Source organism: Leptosomus discolor, chromosome 3, assembly GCF_034619465.1.
Source record: "Leptosomus discolor isolate bLepDis1 chromosome 3, bLepDis1.hap2, whole genome shotgun sequence".
Lineage (NCBI taxonomy): Eukaryota > Metazoa > Chordata > Aves > Leptosomiformes > Leptosomidae > Leptosomus > Leptosomus discolor.
Window position 1 is genome coordinate 40,479,178 of NC_141393.1, and position 18,576 is coordinate 40,497,753.

An 18,576-nucleotide genomic window follows, 5' to 3' on the forward strand; every position below is an offset into this window, starting at 1 on the left:
GAAAGGCCCTTGTGAGAGAAGAGATGAAGTTCCAACATGCAAATCATAAGGCCCTAATGCATAGAGCAGCTCAGGAAATTTGTGTCTTTCAAGTGGGAGCAAACCAAGATCCATGAGGTCTTATATGGACTCTGTATTTTTGCTTAAATTCTGGACCTTTTTTTTGAAGACAGATTCTTCATTCTGGTTATAACCTCCTCATGCCAACATCCTGAATAAGGGAGGAGATACAGCAGTAATGTTTATATTACTGCATGCTCCATTGAATCACATTTGGCACCGCTGGCATCTGAGCTGCCCTGGCTCTCCTAAGACACCCCTTAGCCAATGTCCAAGCTATGCTTTGCTCTCTTGTATTCAGAACACAGCAGGGCTTCATGAATGCATCACTACTAGGGGCACAGAAGCAAACTGTCAAGTGCTTCAAAGTATCCTCAACTGCCCCAGATAGTCACAACACACAGAAATACCCAGCAAGACACAGGAAAGTTAGAAGAATTTCATTCTCACCCTTGCTTCCCCTGCCCTCTCTGTCCACCAATTCTGCTTTGGCTCTTCTGTCCTTCTGCTGTTGCTGTTAGTCTTGAAGGGGCTACAGAGGATGAATGCAATGCCAGACTCATTGCCCTTAGAAAATAGGTAAGACCACATAAGAGAGAGGACAGGAGTGGTGTTGCCTTATCTGAAACTATACCAACAGTGAGCAGCTGGACAACATCAAGGGAGTGCCAGTAAAGCAGAACAGCTCCAGGGCACCAGGATGGCCCAAGAGATCTCTCATTCCTTCTGAAGCAGCCAGGAGAGTGTACCAGCTTGGGAACAAAACTGACTCACTGAGCTGAATGAGGATAATGAAAAAAACAGTATCCTGTTTCTTGGGGGGGGGGGGGGGGGGGAAAGACAACAAAATTATTCACCTCAAGGGAATGGGCTAATCAAATTCTGCAAGTGAAGTCTAAGCTCCTGGTTCAAAATAATTTCAACTGTTGGGAATGCTAGTTCTGACCCCAGCACGTTCTACCTACTTGCAAGGCCTTGGTGCATAAATGGAGCATCTACAGCACACTGCCTGCGTATGGCCAAGTGATGGAGTATTTGCAGAGATCCTGGCTGTTCCAAGGCACAGAATGCTACTGAACTGGGGCCTTTCACGCCCGTCTTTTGTTGCTGCACAGCTTGCTGGGCATTATGCCTACCCCAAGAAGGACACATTTCAGAGCCGGGCACTTAGGACTGTTTTGGGAATAAAAATGTCAATATCTAGCACTTCTACAGTATTTGGACACACTTCTTCATGTCACTTTGCAAACATTAACCACTGCAAACAATTGCTATTATGATGAGGTGGATTGTGCCTGGCTCTGATGTGAGTCATTAAAGAGGTGGCCTCACCCTTTCACAGCAGGTCCTGTGCAAGAACTTGCTCACAACATTGAAATGGCAGTTGCTAGACCAAAGCAATAGGACAGAGAATCATCCCTCTGTTGCACAGGCCTCCACAGAGGAGTCATTTGAGTGAAATAAGCACCACGGCTTTGAGCATTTGTCCCAGAGAGGAGCAAGAAGATAGTGCAGTTTCATGGGAGTATCTGTTAATGTAGATTCAACTATTGAGCGCTCTTATATGAAATAGCAGTTCTGTATTCAGCCAGGACAGTGAAAGCCAACCACAAATGCTGAAAGCTCAATAAGAAACGAAGCAGGTATCCTTGATAAGACAAAGGTGGGAAAGCCTCTTCCCTAGGGGACCTACAGCCCACTCCAGGTGGCAGATAGATCAATAAGAGATGGATGATCCAACATCCATCTCTGCACCCCTTGAGGTAAGCCCTCTGTTCCTATTCACAATACCCTTGCTCATTAATACACAGACATCCAATGAACTTAAAACACATACCAGACCTTCACTTGATCCAAACCCATCAAAAGCCACCTTCAGTTCTCCACCCTGACCCCCATCTGTCACTGTGCTGGCTCACAAAAGTGTGGATCTTTGATTGTTTACACAAAGGAGGGAGAACAAGGAAAGGGTCAGTCCTGAATGCTTTGAATCCAGCCCCTCCACAGTCGATCTTGCAGTGCATATGGAAATAATGCATATGTAGGTCTTAGTGTGTTCAGCCCTGGCTTGGTTGTCTCTCACTCTGGTGCCTTATAGGGCAACCAGAGAAGGTTCCAACCATTTGCTTATAGAGGAAATAGCAGAACCTGCAGTGAGTTATGTTGTTTATCCCATTAGGGTAGGAGAGTCATAACTCAAAGCTGGTGTTAAAGGCCAGGGGAGGAGGGGAAAAGGAGAGAGTTATGTGCAGTATTGTGTGAAATTAACCCTGAACTGTTTATCATGAGATGCAGTTTTCTGACTCCTTTAACAAAGAGGACAGCAAGAAACCAGGTTAATATGCTGAGATCCTGACTCTCCTCTCTGTTTTTCAAGCCCTCTGTAAGTGAAAAGAGGTTCTGGAGCTTTGCCATTTGTCTTTATACAATTTTTCAGGTTAGGGATAGTAAACGGCAGTGAACACAGCACATGAGAGATACCAGGGTGGTTGGCAGAGAATTTTCAGAGCCCTTCAGTATGGTCATAAGCACATTGTGTACAGCCTGAAAACAGGCAAGTTAAAACTATAGAGGGATGCTTTGACCCACCATAATACTACAAGAAATAGATGATGCAAGGACACCCAAGGGAGCACTAAATGGGCTAATAAAAATCAAGAAAGAGGAAAGCAAATATGGGGGAGGAGGGCTGCTTCATTTTGCACTGATTATTCTAATTCAAAATAACAAAGGCATCAGATTTGGTGGCTGATGCAGACAGAAGAGGCTTGATTCACTTAAGACTCTCTGTGAAGAATGTTCCACCATTAGTCTCCACTGCAGACCCACAGGAGAAATACCACTTATCCCCTTTTGCAGGGTAAGCCGCCAAACAGTTCACTATCAGAAGTGAGGAAAGAAAGATTTGCAGAAATTTGTTCAAGGTAGTCCAGAGAGCCTGTGGCTGAAAAAGGCAAAGCGTTAACTTGGTTTCTGGTATGATGCCGTAACACTGTTATGACGATTTCTTCTGTAAGTGTGGATACGCCAGTGAGACCCATACAAGACTATTTATGTCTCTCTCTGTAGCAGATGCCTTTGCCAAAACATTACTTGTGGATATAGTGGATACATACCTGCTTATGACTGCGCTCAAAAGGATAAAAATAGCAGCACCTTGCTCATAACCAGATGCTACAAGAACAGAAATTCCTTGGGTAAACAGATCAGCGGAAAAAAAAAAAAAAAAAGTAAAGCTAGTTTTGCCAAAGCATAATCTCTTAGGAATGGGGAATTTTCAGCTGAAACAAAAACCCAGCTGTGGTCATGAAGCAACCTACAAAAGAAGGGCTAGCCCAGAACCTCAGACAACTCCCAGCTTGTAAACTGCATTCAGCGGTCCCAAATTACCCCAGTAGTTTTGGCAGCTGAAACACTCTCAGGGTATTTTTAACACTGGTAAAACACCTGTTGTCTCCTGCATCAGAAGTGGTTGTATTTTACTACAGAAAGAGTTTTCTGATAGTACTGCAAGACAATACTAAATCTACTTTGAATATTTTAGGAATAGTAGCAGTGCAAGGATCCTTCCCTCAGTATATCCCAGGAAAGGGAGAAGGAAAGTTTCAGCTAAGCACTCTTCAGAAGTGGCAATTGCTTTATTAGGCCCAGGAGGGGAGGAAAATACCATATGTGTTCCTCCCATTCCACCTCCTGCACACTGGCCAGTGGAGGAGGTAAAAGCAGGCTGCACCTTCCCATAATTCCACATCTGGAGTTTTGGGGTTTTTTTCAATATGGTTTACAGGAACTGGCATGTGTATAAGCACACATGTGCATGTCGTGCTTCTGGTGCCCATGCACCCTAGCCCACTCCCTGCCTGGTCTGCACTGAAAAAAACAAAACAAAAAAAAAAATAGAAACCCATTTTGCTGCTGTCAAAAAACCTGTTCCCTGAGCTAATGGGGGGTCAGATACTGAGACACACTCTAGCAAAATTCCCCCTGGGGTTCAGGAGGACTTCTGTCTGAGGAACATTTCCAGTCTTTGAACTGATGACTGTCCTTTGCCTTTCAAATAAGGATTTCAGATGGATTTACTCTAACAAAGGAAAGACTGACCAAAGTCTACAAAAATAACAGTGCTCTTTTCCCTTGAGCTTCACTGAGCTTTGGAACAGGCATTAGCCAAAGCTCTTTAAGGACATATACCAACTTCCTTCTGCACCTGAGGAAACTGCAGCTCCAGAGGTGATATCTAAGTAACTTGTCCAAAGAAGAATCAGGAGGTAGAAGTATATTTCTAACCATCAGAACAATGTTCATTCCAATAACTGGATTCTCCTATATTTCACCTCAGCTTTATATCCTTCCCAATCCAAATATAATTCCTTATTCTCAGCATTCATCCGAGAAACTCCCACCTCCAGATAATTCCAGTCCTGCTTAGAGCAGAGCATTGTGTCTTCTGCTACAGACCAGGATCAATAGCATTAAAAGAGCTACAATGATGCAGCCTTAGAATCTACCATGTTAGGCACTTCTTTGGGTAGAGAGAGAATAATTAGGATGAGCTCTCTGCAGTTACCAAAGGAAATCCCCTGCAGGCACAGAGGTTTAGGCAGCTTCTCTTCTGTGTGGCCTATACCAGGTTTGAGCTCCTATTAATTAAATCCCATGAGGGCTCAGTGGCCAGCCCTCCATACATGCACATGCATACACAGACACAACACTACTAACCTGGTCCCCTGTGCCTCTTCTCCATCCAGATGTAGCAGTTGTTCTGAGCTACACCAGTTTGCGAATCTAGGAAGGGAAGGCGGACGCTTCTCTCAGCACACAGCCGAGAATTGTAGCTGCGACAGTGTTCGATTGCTTCTTTGTAGAACTGGTCCCCGAGTCTGCCAAAAGAGACACAGCAGAGAGTTAAGAAAGATTGCACTGCCCCCTGAAACAAGACTAGGAAAAAGGGGACATGAGGTTGTTTTAAAAATGGACAAGCAGAAAAACTTTCCCTGAACACATGCAAAGCTTGCTGACATGAGACACTGATGAAGCAAATCATGCAGAAAGTTCCACCAAAAGATCAGATTCTCAGGAACTGGGTACAGATCTTTCCAGTAGTGGCATAGCTACTGAATGAGCAAATGATGCAACCACACTGGCCTATGACCCTAGGTCAGGCAATATATACACCATGGTGAACTCATGCTACTGCTTCTCTTCCCCCGTAGTTTGTCCAGGTAATTCAGCAAACCAGTCATTTCAATCCTATGTTACAGCAACTCCCGCAGTATATTTTGAGCAACCAGAAAGCCAGCCAAGTTTAGAGCTTCATCCAGCATTTCTGGTGTCAGTAAGCCCATAAGAGCAAAGGACATAGTCCTCATATTGTGTGCTTCTGAGGCATGAAAACACACCCCTTCACAACTACGGCCATGTCTGCAATGGTCAGACTAGACAGTTTGTCATAACCCTGCCAGAGTTTTCCACAGTCAAGCCTGAGGCACCAACAGCAGCAGGCTACAACAGCAGCCAGTAAGACCCAGCATGGCAAATGCTGCTTTCCTCTGGAGCCCAGCGGGAGGAACAGTTCTAAAGACAATGTCACTTATTTCATAAATAACTATTTGTTCAAAAATTCTGTAGAATCTTCATCTTCCCTTGAGAAAGGTTTAAAAACTCTGCCTGCTGGAGATTACCAAAATCCTCCCTCCAAATTTTTCTAAACAGGGAAAAGCATCAAAGTAAAGCTACCCTGAGGACACAAAGCAGCTGTCATGCTGGAGCATTGCAAAGTAGGTGGGCCACACTGCTGAACCTCATTCTTGATCTATTGTCAAGGTGAAACTCAGTCATGACATGAATGGCTAGGAAAGCTACCTATTAGGGGTAAGTTAATTAGAAAATAAGAGTAGAGTGATATATAGCATAACTTGCTCTGACTCTGATATTCATTAGTGTGCAAAGAGAGTATAGCATGCACAGCAAGGGAGCTGAAGGGACGCATGCACAGAGATAAAAGAAGCTCCCTTCCCTGTTCTATTAGTTGTTTTCCCCACTACCCTCTTCCATAGCACAACTGCTATTTTAAAAGTATACTTCTTTTGCACACCTCTGAATGTCAAATCAGTGCAAATTGATCTGTTTTACCACCTGTGTCTTTTTTCTGACTTGCATCTTTTAAGTCACTCCTCGGTTGCACCTTATGACTTCCATGGGAGTCATATTCTTTTCCCTTGGGCTGTGCTGGCCCAATATCCTCCTGCTGACAGGGACCAACAGCAGAGGCTCAGGGGAGAACACAAGAGCCCGGCAAATACAGAAGGAGTCACCTCTAGTTCCCCCTTCTCACTTCTGATAACCAGAACATAACTTCCCCAAATCGCAGGTTACCCAATGGTGGGGATATTATGTTTAACAGACTTTGATGAATCTTTCCTCCATGAATTTATCCAACCAACTCTTCTACCTACTTATCTTTTCATACATAAAACGTTGTGGGGCAACGAGTTCCACAGTTGAAATATGATTCACGTGAAAAAAAGCATTTCCTTATGCTTGTTTTAAGCCATATCTCAACTATTTACAATTACATGTCCGTAAGTCTCTCACAAGGCTTCCACCAGGTCATTTCTCTAATGAGCAGAGGGTATCCAGCACGCTGAGGCCCTGGATGTGGAACAAGCACTGTGACTGGATCCTGAAGCCCATCAGCTTTCTGCTGCCCTCTGCCACTCTGACTTCAGCCGCTGCATTTCAGAGTGTCCTCAAGGAAGAGAAGGGGGCAGTCCTCCACAAGCAGGAATTGCACACAGGAGTCAGTTCATCATTTGGCTACAGAGACTTCTAAGGGTTGCTCAGCGGTTTTGTGCAGCAGTGAACATCTGTGTGAATGTGGTGCCTCCCAGCTCTGCCCCACCCGCTGCTGACCACCAGCTCCTGGGCAGCAGCTGGTGCGGGGAACTTTGCAGGGCAGCTGAAGGAGAGAGCTCTGTGGACTGTATCAGCGAGCGGAGGGCAGAGCCGTGGGCAGAACATGTACAGTGGGATCTGTCCAGACACTGAATCTCCCATCAATGACCTCAAACCCTTTTTTCCATAAAAAGGCAGGGGAGGGAGGGAAGGAGAGCAGCAGAGAAAGGAAAAGATAAGCTGCACTACTATACAAAGAATGTGACTAGGAAGAAATGAAAGCTTATTAAAAGCTGTAATTAAAGCTGTACACTTGTGTAATCAAAGTCAGTAACAAGGAGACTCCAGTTGATCAAAGATTAACAGCTCTTTCCACAAACACTTGAGCTTGCACAGAGCTAAGTCAGATTCCCCCTATATTAAGTGAGGGATGCTCATTGACTCCAAGGAGTTTACTGGAAGGAAGAGCACAGCTGTGTGACAACAAACTGTCACCACTGCACAGGTTTTCTTTATGCTAAAAATTACTCCAGTCATTACAATATATACACCACAAAGCATCTGTATTAACAAAGACAAGACATCTCAGCAACCCGGATATAGGATATGGCTGGAGATGACTTCAGTTCCCACCTTCTTCTAAGACTGAAAGTAACTATAAATCTTAGAAGGTAAAATATTTGGCTTTAAATGACACTGTCAAATACAGCAGATTTTTCTAATAGGGAGAAAAGGGGTTTTGAGATATTAATGGCAGAGAAGCTACAAATTAATGGGTCACATTCACTCTTGACACAATCTTGTAGTCTAGCTGTTTCATTACATTTATTTTAAAGATTTGAAATACGCATCTTTTGCCTTACAGAAAAATAATAATTTAAGAGAAGCATGTAACCACCTCCATATTTTAAGAAAGCTTGCCTTGGCTCCAGTATAGCAAGCATGATCAAAAACCCCAGCCCCTAAGTATTCACTGGAAAGGTATTCAGATACTGGGACCTTGAGGACTTGCCCTGACTTTAATTATAAATGGAATTTTTTTAAAAAGTTACAAATAATCAAATACAGAAAAGTCAAGAAACAATATTTCCTTATGACAGTCATATCCAGTGGAAAACAGCTTCCCTGCAATTATTTTTGGGTGGTTGGTTGTTTTGTTTTACCATTAGTCTTCCCTGGAGTGACTTTGACTTGTTCCAAATTTCAGTTAATTTTTTTAAGGAACTTTAAACTTAGAGGTATTTTTTTCTTTGTTTTCAGTGCTACATATCTAAACACAGCATATTTTATCTTCTGCAGGAAAACCAGAGAGTATTATTAGAATCAGGGCAAGAAAGGGAAAGTATGGTCCTATTGTGCTCATCACCATGGAGTCATGGAGGTGGGACAAATCCCAGCCTCCTCCCAGGAGGTTTACAATGGAGCTGGAGAACAGACAAGGGAGGGAATAAGACTGGAGAGCACATGAGCTCAAATGAAACTCAAACAGATCAGCTGAGTTTGAGCAAGTGAGATACACAAAGAGAAAAAATAAACGGACAACACTAATAGTAAAAAGTGTATCTCATGTCAGAAAGATTAATTATCTGATGTTACATACTTCATAGTTTTCCCAAGCTGTGTTGCTATGGAAGACTCCTGAAAAAAGATCTGTAAAAACTATGGGGAATTTCTGCATTATTTTTATGAAAAGTATGTATGAGTCAGTGCTGTGCTGTGACTGACTGCAAGGGTCGATTCTTCCCTTTGGACATGGGAGTGAAAGGTCACACAGACTTGTCTAGATTGATATTAATGAAACAAAATCATCAGCGTATGTGTAGATTTCAAGGATGCTGGAGAAAAAAAAATCAAGGAGCAGACATGAACAACTGCTGGCCAAGGAAGGCAAGTCATACTGAAAGCAGCACAACTGGAAATACAGAATAAAGCTGTCAGCACACTGCAAAAAGCACACAGCCCCCCAGCGCAGGGCCACAGTTGAAATCCCAGGTGCTTGGGACAGGGGGGCCACTGACACTGCTGGCATAGGTGCAGACTTTGCATTTACATTCCAGCTTGAGGACACTAAAACAACCCGGTTCTGGCTGACTAATAAAAGCTCCCTGGCTTGGAAAAGAACAACCTATGCTATTACAATCTTCTGCGAGGCTGCATAGGAGGGGTGTATGTCTAGTAGGAGTTAGGGGCTCTTTTTTGGTGAAAAAGGGTGGGAGTGAAACTAAACAGCAGGCTCAGAGCAGCTGAAGCGCAGCATGAACAGGGAGGTGAACACTTCGAAAGCACCACCAGCCCCGTGGGCTCTGGGACAGGGATGGGAAGCCGCTGCAATTCTATGCAGCCTTGCAGATAGTCACTGGCATGAGAGCATGCACCAGGATGGAGGATCAGACTCTGTGACTTTCATGAGGTCACTGTCCTTTTAAGCATTAAGAAACTGAGGTTTTCTATCATGGAATCAGGTCAGCTAATAAAGTCATTGAAGAACAAACCTTCCCTTCTCTCAACCTTTGCCTACCTGCTCTAAGTAGACCCTAAGATTTCTGAGCAGACTCCAACTTACAACTTTTCTGTACAGTACCTAGTGCCATGACTCCTCTGTCTAGGCATGCCTTGAATGAAAAAAAACAAGAAGAACTGGCCTGGCTTATAAGCCTGTAAATTAGCAACAAGGACCAAGAGCCTGGCTTCACTCCAGCTGCTTCAGGACATTCATTTCTCTGCTGACAAGGGATCCAGATGGGCCCTGAAAGCAGCAGAGCAGCTCTCCACCACTACTTTCCAGCCCATCCTGCAAAGTCCCAGCTATCCGAGTATACTACACCTTTTACAAAAGCTGCAAAATAGGCAGAATCCTGTGCACCCCTCCTGCAGTGCCTGCCACATTTCAGATTAGGAACCAGAGAAGGAGAGCACTCACTGGAGACATATGACCAGCCAAGCTCAACCATGATTACAGGTCCGCTACACCCCTGAAAGACTTGCATAACAAAGAACCAGCCCTCCTTAAGTGCAGTTTTCAAATTTCCACCAGATCCTTTGAGTATGAATCCAGATTGTCTCCAGTTCCTGAGGCCAGGCCCCTTTCTATTCATTTCCATCTAAAATCATGCTTGCTACATGACTAGGCAAGTAAAAAGCTGATAGCACAGAGATGACTAACCACATAACAGAAAGCAACAAACTTTTCCTTCTGAAGTTTGCAATGGTCCCCAGCCATGATCAAAAATGTGGCACTTGTTCTCAAGACTATGCAGTTGACATTACTATACTTTCAGTCTCTAGTCTTCTATTTTAGATCATCTGATCCTGTGAGGAACATTGCGGACAAGTGAAGAAGACATTTTAAATCAGAAATTATTCTTCAACAGCACTGCCATCCAGTTTCAAACTGAGCAATATGTAGGAAGTGGTGGGAAACAAGTGATGCTTCAGCAAATACTCTGCACTCTCCTTTTGGAGACATTCATGAATGAGTCTGGAAATGAAGCACCAGTGGGAGCTTGGGCCTTCTCACAAAGATGGACAGAGACTAAGAAATCATGCAGACGCTACCTGAGCTATCAGCTGTCTGTGACATGGCAGACCAAGAGGTATAGCTTCACCAACCATATGTCTTGGCAAGTGCTGCGAGAACTGCACTGAGCTGGCTACACTCGTTCCTTTCCAGCAGACCCCAGGAGGCCCCTGACAGGCAGCTGCTCCTCCTCTCCATGAGCCTTGACATGAAGAATGCCACAGGGCTCAATTCTTCCACCACTTCTATTTAATATCCATGCAAAACCTCCAGGGAATATGATGAAGTATATCAGCAGCAATGCCAGCCATTATATTGATGACACGCAGCGTTATGTATCTTTTCCCCTCCTCATACAGACAGCGCTCTCCCAAAACTCTGTGTTGAAAGCAAGGGTAGCATGGCTGGCAGAGACTGAAGTCAGAAGAGATACTAGTGAGGCTGGCTGGAAGTGGGAAATGTTACAAACTATGAGCTACTGTTGTTTATGATTCAAAGACAGGCACTAATGTGGACAATCTAATAGATACAATCATCAAAAGGGCCTTCCTCTCTCTCTCCAGTCAGCATAATTCTCTTTTCAAGCAGCGGTCTGGCCATGCTTATGTGTGTTTTTTACATCTGGCCTGGCCTACTATGAATCTCTACGTTAGGCTAGATAAGCAACAAAGACAGAGCTAGTTGCAAAACTGTGGTACCTACCCTATCACAAAGCAAGACAAAGAGATCAGTTGTCCCCAGCCTGTCCTCACGCCTCTTCCCCATACACTCTGAAACACCATTGGTTTCCACAAAGGGCACAGTGGGCTAAGTTCAAGCTGCTTGAACAGCTGTATCTCCTTTCTAGACCCAGAAAAGCAGATGCAACTGGAAACCTGTGCTTAAGCAGTATCACCAGACTCCTGCAGTGCCTTTGGACAGCAGAGCCCCAGCTCCAGAGCATCTTCCTGGAAAAGCTAAAGTATTCTGCTCTGCTCATCCTCACATCACATTGCAAGATGCTAACACAACATTCTTCAAAAGATCCAAGCAAAAGAAAATATGACATATTCAAGAGTATCAGACCCCTATTAAGTATTAAACAACAAAGGACTGGCTGGGCCCCCTCCTTTGGCTGTACTCTCTGCAACGTCTAGCCTATAAGCAGCTCCTAAATGCTACATTCATGAACCCTTTGCAACTGCGGAGAGGTAGGATACCAAGTCTCTCAGAAATACAGAATGGCTTTCAATAACAGGTTGCTCAAAATCCTACCACAAACTCTGAGGGCAAGCCAGAAAGTGCAGGAATGTGCAGATTCAGTTTTCTCATAATGGCCAGTTGCGCTTGTCCCTGCACGACATCTTCTAATGATGTAAGGGGTGTGAACCTGAGCAAAGGCAAAACAGGATGGGCTACAGAATGACTCAAACTTTCTGGGCTTTCAGTTTTTTAACATAAACCTGTCAGCTTTAAAGACCCACAATCACATGTCTATCCTAGGCTCTCCAAGAGCCAGTCAATGAGACATCTATTTCATTTCTATACATATTGAATAATTTCACATGATGGACAAAAAGAGGCCTGTATAACTTTCCCCAGTATGGAAGTCAGAGAAAAAAAAACAGCTAGCAGAACTGTTTCAGTAGTAGATAGAGTACACAAATCAGACCACAAAGCAGTATACAGCTGCAAGCAGAGACAGTGCTGCTGGAGCAGCAATGATCGAAGGGTAAATGAAAGGAAAGGCTTGCAAGGAGAGTTAATGCCTTTCATTGAAGGAACTCATACAGCTGGGTTAAAATGGACAAGTTGTCAAGCACTGGTTCAAAAGTATTGTGCCAGGTGACTGTATGTGGTGCAAAAGATTAGGAGCCATCAGAGAGCTGATGACAAGTTCCTGAGTCAGCATTGGCACAGCCCAAACATTACAGCAGTCAAGGAGATGCCCTGAGCTATGAGTCTAGGCTGAATCTTAGATCAGTGAAAAAGCAATGTGAGATTTTCCAGCACCCTCCTCCGAGCACCCAGCATTAGCCCATCCCCTATGTGCAGAAGGGCAAAGGAATCCCCTTTTGCCAGGTATTTATCAGAAAACTTCCCTGGTGGGTTGGAAATCCCTGCTGGCTATTTGTGGCCAGAATTGACAGGCTTCTCACTGCTCGAATCACGGTGTAATGCTGAATCATAACAGAGAACCTGGCCTCACAGAGTGAGCTAAATTCACTGTTCTGGAAACAGTCTCAGACTGTAATATAATCCATATTACAGGTATATTTCATGCAAAAAAATCTGAAGAAAAATGACAAAAGGCAGGCATAGCTTACAATTTGGGGAAAATTGATCTGATAAGCCCCATCTTCACAAGTATTGTGGAAGTATGAGAGCTCTGCCAGCATTTCCATTTAAAGAAAAGAAACAGCAGCACAAGTTAATGCTGCCAAAGAGTGTGGTACATGAGGGTATTTCGCTGACAGCAGCCTGCAGGCCAAATCCAGCTTTCAAGGTCAAGAGCTGCTGCCATCTTTGTGCAGAAAGAAGGACCAGAGCTGGAAGTGTTCCTCCTCCTGCAGCTGCACATGGCCTTGCGTAAGGCCTGCAGCAACATTCTCAGCTCTCATAGCCAAAAAAGAGGGAACACTATGCCCATCTTATGCAGCAGTTAACACACAAAGTTGTTGGCTAGATGCAACAGGTATCTGTGTATGGTACAAGATGATGTGTGCTTAGATGAAATATTTCAGAAGATTAATTTCTCAGACCCATTCAAATATACTGGAGCGTGACAATTACATTATGGTGCTTGTGGTAATTTGTCCACTTCTCTTACTTTTTTTCCATTTCTATGGAGAGTTAACAGCAGCAGTTTCCATGCCATACACTAGGCTACCCACGGTGTTTCCAGAGACAGACATTGCATACAATCTCTATTAGACTCAGCACAGTGACCAATTAGGTTAATCTCAGAGGCAGACTCCTTGGGGATATCTCAGAGCATCTATTCTTTCTCAGGCCAGGGTTTCTGTTTTAAAGAGATGCAGCAGCATCCAATTAAATGAACAACAGGTGCAAAAGGTAATAACCTAGGCCTCCTTTGTATCTGAAGATAGCAGTCAGAATTCAGCTTGGTCCTAACCTCTCCCAAAAGGTCAAAAATTCTCTCCAATTACTAAAGGAATGAACTAATGAAAACTTCAGCAACAATACTAGACTGGACATGACAACATCCAAGAGATTTTTATATATACATTTTTAAAGAAGCATCTCAAGTTGTTGGGGCTTGGGGTCACCAGAAGTCTGTTTGGCTTAGTGCAATCATAGCCTTAGGGGCCAGATGTAGTCAAAGACAAAGTCTATCCATTCAATTCCCTCAGTCCTGATTTCACACAGTGGACCTATCTTTTGCATTCCTTCATCCAGGAGAAAGGTAGTTTAGTAAAAAAAGTAATCTATCACCCAAGCTGTGTCTGGGAAGCCAGCAAACCAGAGTTCTACAAATGACTCTGCCACGACTTCCTTTGTAGCTTTAACAGTTCCCCTGCAGAACATGGGTAACACCCTACACTCACCTCACTAATAAATCGTGTGCATTACTTTAGGCAGTGTCTATACTAAAAGATGCTCAGATCATCAACAGACACCCTCTCCTAGCTCTAGCTGTGCTGGCTAAAAATATCACCCGTTCCCTCCCACCCTGCTGCTTTTCACTGCTTGTCTCCTACGGCTTACTGCTCCCGCACCTCCCACCGGTAGCAATGCTTATGTGAGTGCTCCCTGATCTACTTCAGGCAAGGCCATTTGATCTGTTTGAGCAAACCCAGCTGACATTGCCTGGAGGAGCTGAGGGCAAGCTCACAAAATCCCTTCTGCCAGTAGAGGTAGTCTCCAGCAGTACAGCCAGCTTGGGTTAGTCTTCAAGCAGCACTCTTGTTTGTTTGTAATTGGAAAAAGCGTGTCCAGACCATCAGTGGTGACAGCTAGGTCACTCAGTTAGTGCAGCCCTCTTGGGAGACACAGTATATACAAATTCCTCATCTGTCTTATGAGGAAAGGCTGAGAAACCTGGGGCTCTTTAGCCTGGGGAAGAGAAGACTGAGAGAGGACCTTACCAATGCTTACAAATATCTAAAGGGTGGGTGTCAAGAGGAAGGGGCCAGGCTCTTTTCAGTGGTGACCAGTGACAGGACAAGAGGCAACAGGCACAAACTGGAGCACGGGAAGTTCTGCCTCAACCTGAGGAAAAACTTCTTTACTCTGAGGGTGACAGAGCACTGGAACAGGCTGCCCAGGGAGGTTGTGGAGTCTCCTTCTCTGGAGACATTCAAAACCCACCTGGATGCGATCCTGTGTGACCTGCTCTAGGTGAACCTCCTTCAACAGAGGGGTTGGACTAGATGATCTCCAGAGGTCCCTTCCAACCCCTACCATTCTGTGATTCTGTGATTCTGTGAAATGGAAGTTTTTCCCTCCCACCACAGTTACATCACCGGCCCAAATGACATCAGCTAAGCTGACAAGAGCATTCCTTTTCATGTAACTTTACATACCCCATCTTTGAAGAAGCCATGCATCCTGGTTTGAGCTAAAACAGGACTAATTCTGTTTCAGTGCTTTTATTTTTCAGTTAAGTCTCTTCTAAGTAACTGCACTTTCCAAAATCAGCAGCATGTTTTTCCAGACAGTGACTGCTTCTAGCAGTGATAAAAGGCCTGATGTTTATAGTTTGTACCAAGGAATGGGATGCAGAGAGGCCCTTGCTTATACTTGTTCTTATAGCGACCAAGGTCACTGCTAAATCTTGTACTCCGTGTTGGGGTGCCGGGAGTGAAAAGGGTCGCAAGCACGAAAAAGGTCGCACCTGCAGGGAGGAGCGAACCGGACAGGTGACCCAAACCTGACCAACAGAGTATTCCATCCCCTGTATGTCATATTCAGTATAAAGCTGAGGGATCATGAGGGTCTCTCTCTCTTCTTTAATGGCCAGCATCTGAGGAGGACTCTGTCTGTTTTTCTATCTTCGATCCTGATCCGTGCATCCCTGAATCCAGTGCCTGAGTCCAGCTCCTGCATCCCATCCCTGTCTGCTGCTAAGTCCAGCCTGGGACTGCCCCAGTGCCAGCCCTGCAGCGTGGTGGTGACGTATCGTCATCAAGGTGGGGGGAGTTGAGTTTGGTATTGGGTTTGCATTGGTTTTGTAGATATTTGTATATATTTCATTATTTTCTTATTTTTATTATTATCTTTTCTTTTATTGTTATTGTTTCACTAAAGCTGTTTGAGTTTTCCCTTCCAAACCGTAAAGTCTCTCTCCCTTGTTCTCTCCCCCTTCCCCTTCTGGAAGGGGTGAGGGTTTAATAGAGAGAGTCTGTCATTTGTTAGTGGCCGGCCCAGCCTCAATCCTTGACACCATGTATCTCCATCAGATCTCAACAGGCAGTGAGATACCAGGAAAGACCATGAGGGTTTTGCATGCTTTTAGCCATATCAGAGTTGCAACTGTCCAAGCTTTACACATGGTCCTGGTCTGAATGACCTCTGTTAGCCTTCTTGGAAGTTCCCAGGCTGGGACTTCCCCTGCACCTTGTGCAGTTATTTAGTAAACAAATATACAGTGCCATTCAATCCAGATGGCAGAATTTAGAAGAGATGGAAATAATCATTCAAGTAGAAGAGTAGCAGAAATGTTCCTAAATGGCAGGCAAGCTTCCCCACCACACAGAACTGTAATTAGATTAATATTTTAGGTACTTCCTGTCCTTTGACTAGAGTTAGTGAGCTCACATTTTTCTGCTGACTTGCCTCCTTTGTAGGAACCTTGTATCTCCTGCTGCAAAGGAAATCCCACTACAGGAAACAATCCATTTTGCTCAGGTGAAAATGATCACACAAGTAGCAAAGCAGAGATTTATATAGATCTGGAATAAACCCACATAATTATTAGAGTTTACTTTGCCTCTGAGGTCAGCCTTGGAAAAACAATTAGCTATAGCCAATACTTTAAAGATAAAGTTACTAATCTTGAATGGGTAGCACTTTCAGTTCCTCAGTCACGATATGTACGACAAATACAATACACATGTAAGAAAACACAAAAATCTACTCTACTCAGTCAATAATTATTAACCACACAAAAGACTTACAATGCAAAATCGTATTTTCCGTTCTCTACAAAGTCATCTTAAGCCTAGATAATTAAGGTTATATTTCTTTGAGTTATTATTTCTCTTGAATACACAGGAACAATCACTCTGTTACTTGTACAAATTACTGATCTCAACAGACGTACAGCAGGGATATACTTGACTCATGCTACACAGGGAAATTCCCAAGGGGACTGTGAATTAGATTTCCTTTTCTCACCTCCTTCCCCCCGTTCTACCCACAAATGTAAGTAGGGCAGATTACGGGCATTCCTCTGCTGAAGCATCATTATTTCTTCTCAAAAAGGAACAATAAAAGTTAGAAGTAAGAGATGAAACAGATGCACTATGTCCTCCAACACATCTCACAGTTCCCTCAGCATAAAAAATGCCCTGTATTTAGAGCACACTTGAACTAACTCAAAGGTCTAGGCACAGGATCTTCTGCACCTGGAGCACATCTGATGGGAGCAGAGAAAACCATCATTGCAAATACACACACATTGCTTAAACTCCGAGGAGTGATGTTTCAAACACCTGTGCCCTTGTTTCTGTAGACACTTATGCAGCATATAAGAGGAACTCTTTAATAAAGTCAAGAAAAAGCACTTGCCACAACTAGCTTTCAGAAACTCAAATATCTGATGGTTGTTCCCTTATACACCACAGATTTCCTTACATGTGTTTTCCTTCCAGCTTGCCTCCTGTTCTCAGCACCACCTTAAGTATCAGACTGAGGTGGTTATTACTGTAGAACAGCTAAAGCAAACAGAAAAGCCTTGTATTTCACTTAGCAATTAGCAAAGCTTGCAGCAGTGTGTTACTGCAATTACCACTGAAGAATAAAGAACCTCTCTTCTGCTCAAACAGCTTACTCTTTTGGGAAGTTTCACTATTCTTAAGACTCCAGTTGTTTAACACATATTTCAGTCATGCTAGGGCAGATCTCAGATCCATCTTTGGCCCTGTGTGTTCACTGAGATCTTCAAAGACTCACAATGAAATCCTGCCTGTGACCAAGCATCAGGTCCCAGTTCAGCAAAGCACCTCACTGAGTGTGCAGGTCCCCTTCAATTCAAACTTACACAGATCCTTGAATGTCTTGCTGAACAGAGATAGCAGCTGAACAGACAGCACATGCTTCAGTGCACTTTTAGAATGAGGTCTTAGAAGCAGGTACACATGGGCAAGCCTGTTCAGGTCAGTTTATCATGTTTTCCCAGCTGGAACTAGCCAGAGCTAACACATTACTTCCATTTTCTTTCTGGGATGTAATACACTGCAGTAGTTAAAGCTGTAGGTCACAAAGTGTAATCTAGGGATCATGAGACAGTCATTAATCAATCAACCAGTGGAAATAGGGGCTGGGCAGATACCACTATCTCTACATTACAGATGAGACGCAGTGAGTTTGCATAACAAAGCCATAAAGAAAGAGAAAGCACTTTTCTTATTTCCCAACTTTGCTCCATCTTTTCTTCTGAAATTTGTTTTCTTATTCTTCAAGACTGCCTTCCTCAACTTCAGTCCAGCAATTCTCTTCATTCAGAGGCAAAACTGACTCCATGTCACCCCTGAAAGCTAGTTGAAGTTCTTCTATACAAACATCAGTTAAAGAAAAAAAACAAGAGCAACCCTTCTTCTTTCTAGACATGCTGTAAAAGCCACCTGAACACTGCAGTGACAATGACAATGACAAGCAAAGACAATGACTAAACAAGAATTTGGACATGGAACTAAACTGCATACTGAGTTTCCACTTGTCTGCACCCCAATTAGTAGAGAATGGAGATGAGCATCACAGTGATCTATAAACAGAACCAGGAGAAGACTGACAAGTAACTGAAGGAAAAGAACTGAGGGAGTCAACTGTCAGAGCAGGGAGAGGTTACAGAAAAAATGAGAGAGAGAGGTTAGCCCATTGCCCTGGAGTAATGGCTAGCCTTTAACACATGGCCTCTGCTCCTGTTAGTATTTCTTCTTGGA

General features: G+C 43.8%; 1 protein-coding gene across 4 annotated transcripts in view; it reads right to left on the minus strand.

The window, feature by feature from the left end:
• The window catches only part of DPF3 (double PHD fingers 3), a 166,217-nt gene that overhangs the window by 88,132 nt on the left and 59,509 nt on the right, over positions 1 to 18,576 (minus strand). For 2 of the 4 annotated variants that reach the window (XM_086462344.1, XM_086462345.1), the window contains exon 2: positions 4,780 to 4,940. In XM_086462344.1, the coding sequence (XP_086318470.1) occupies positions 4,780 to 4,940 (161 nt within the window). Of the gene's footprint in view, positions 1 to 4,779; positions 4,941 to 8,974; positions 9,001 to 18,576 lie in introns of those variants that run through there. The other 2 variants (XM_009952632.2, XM_086462346.1) reach the window with 2 other exon arrangements.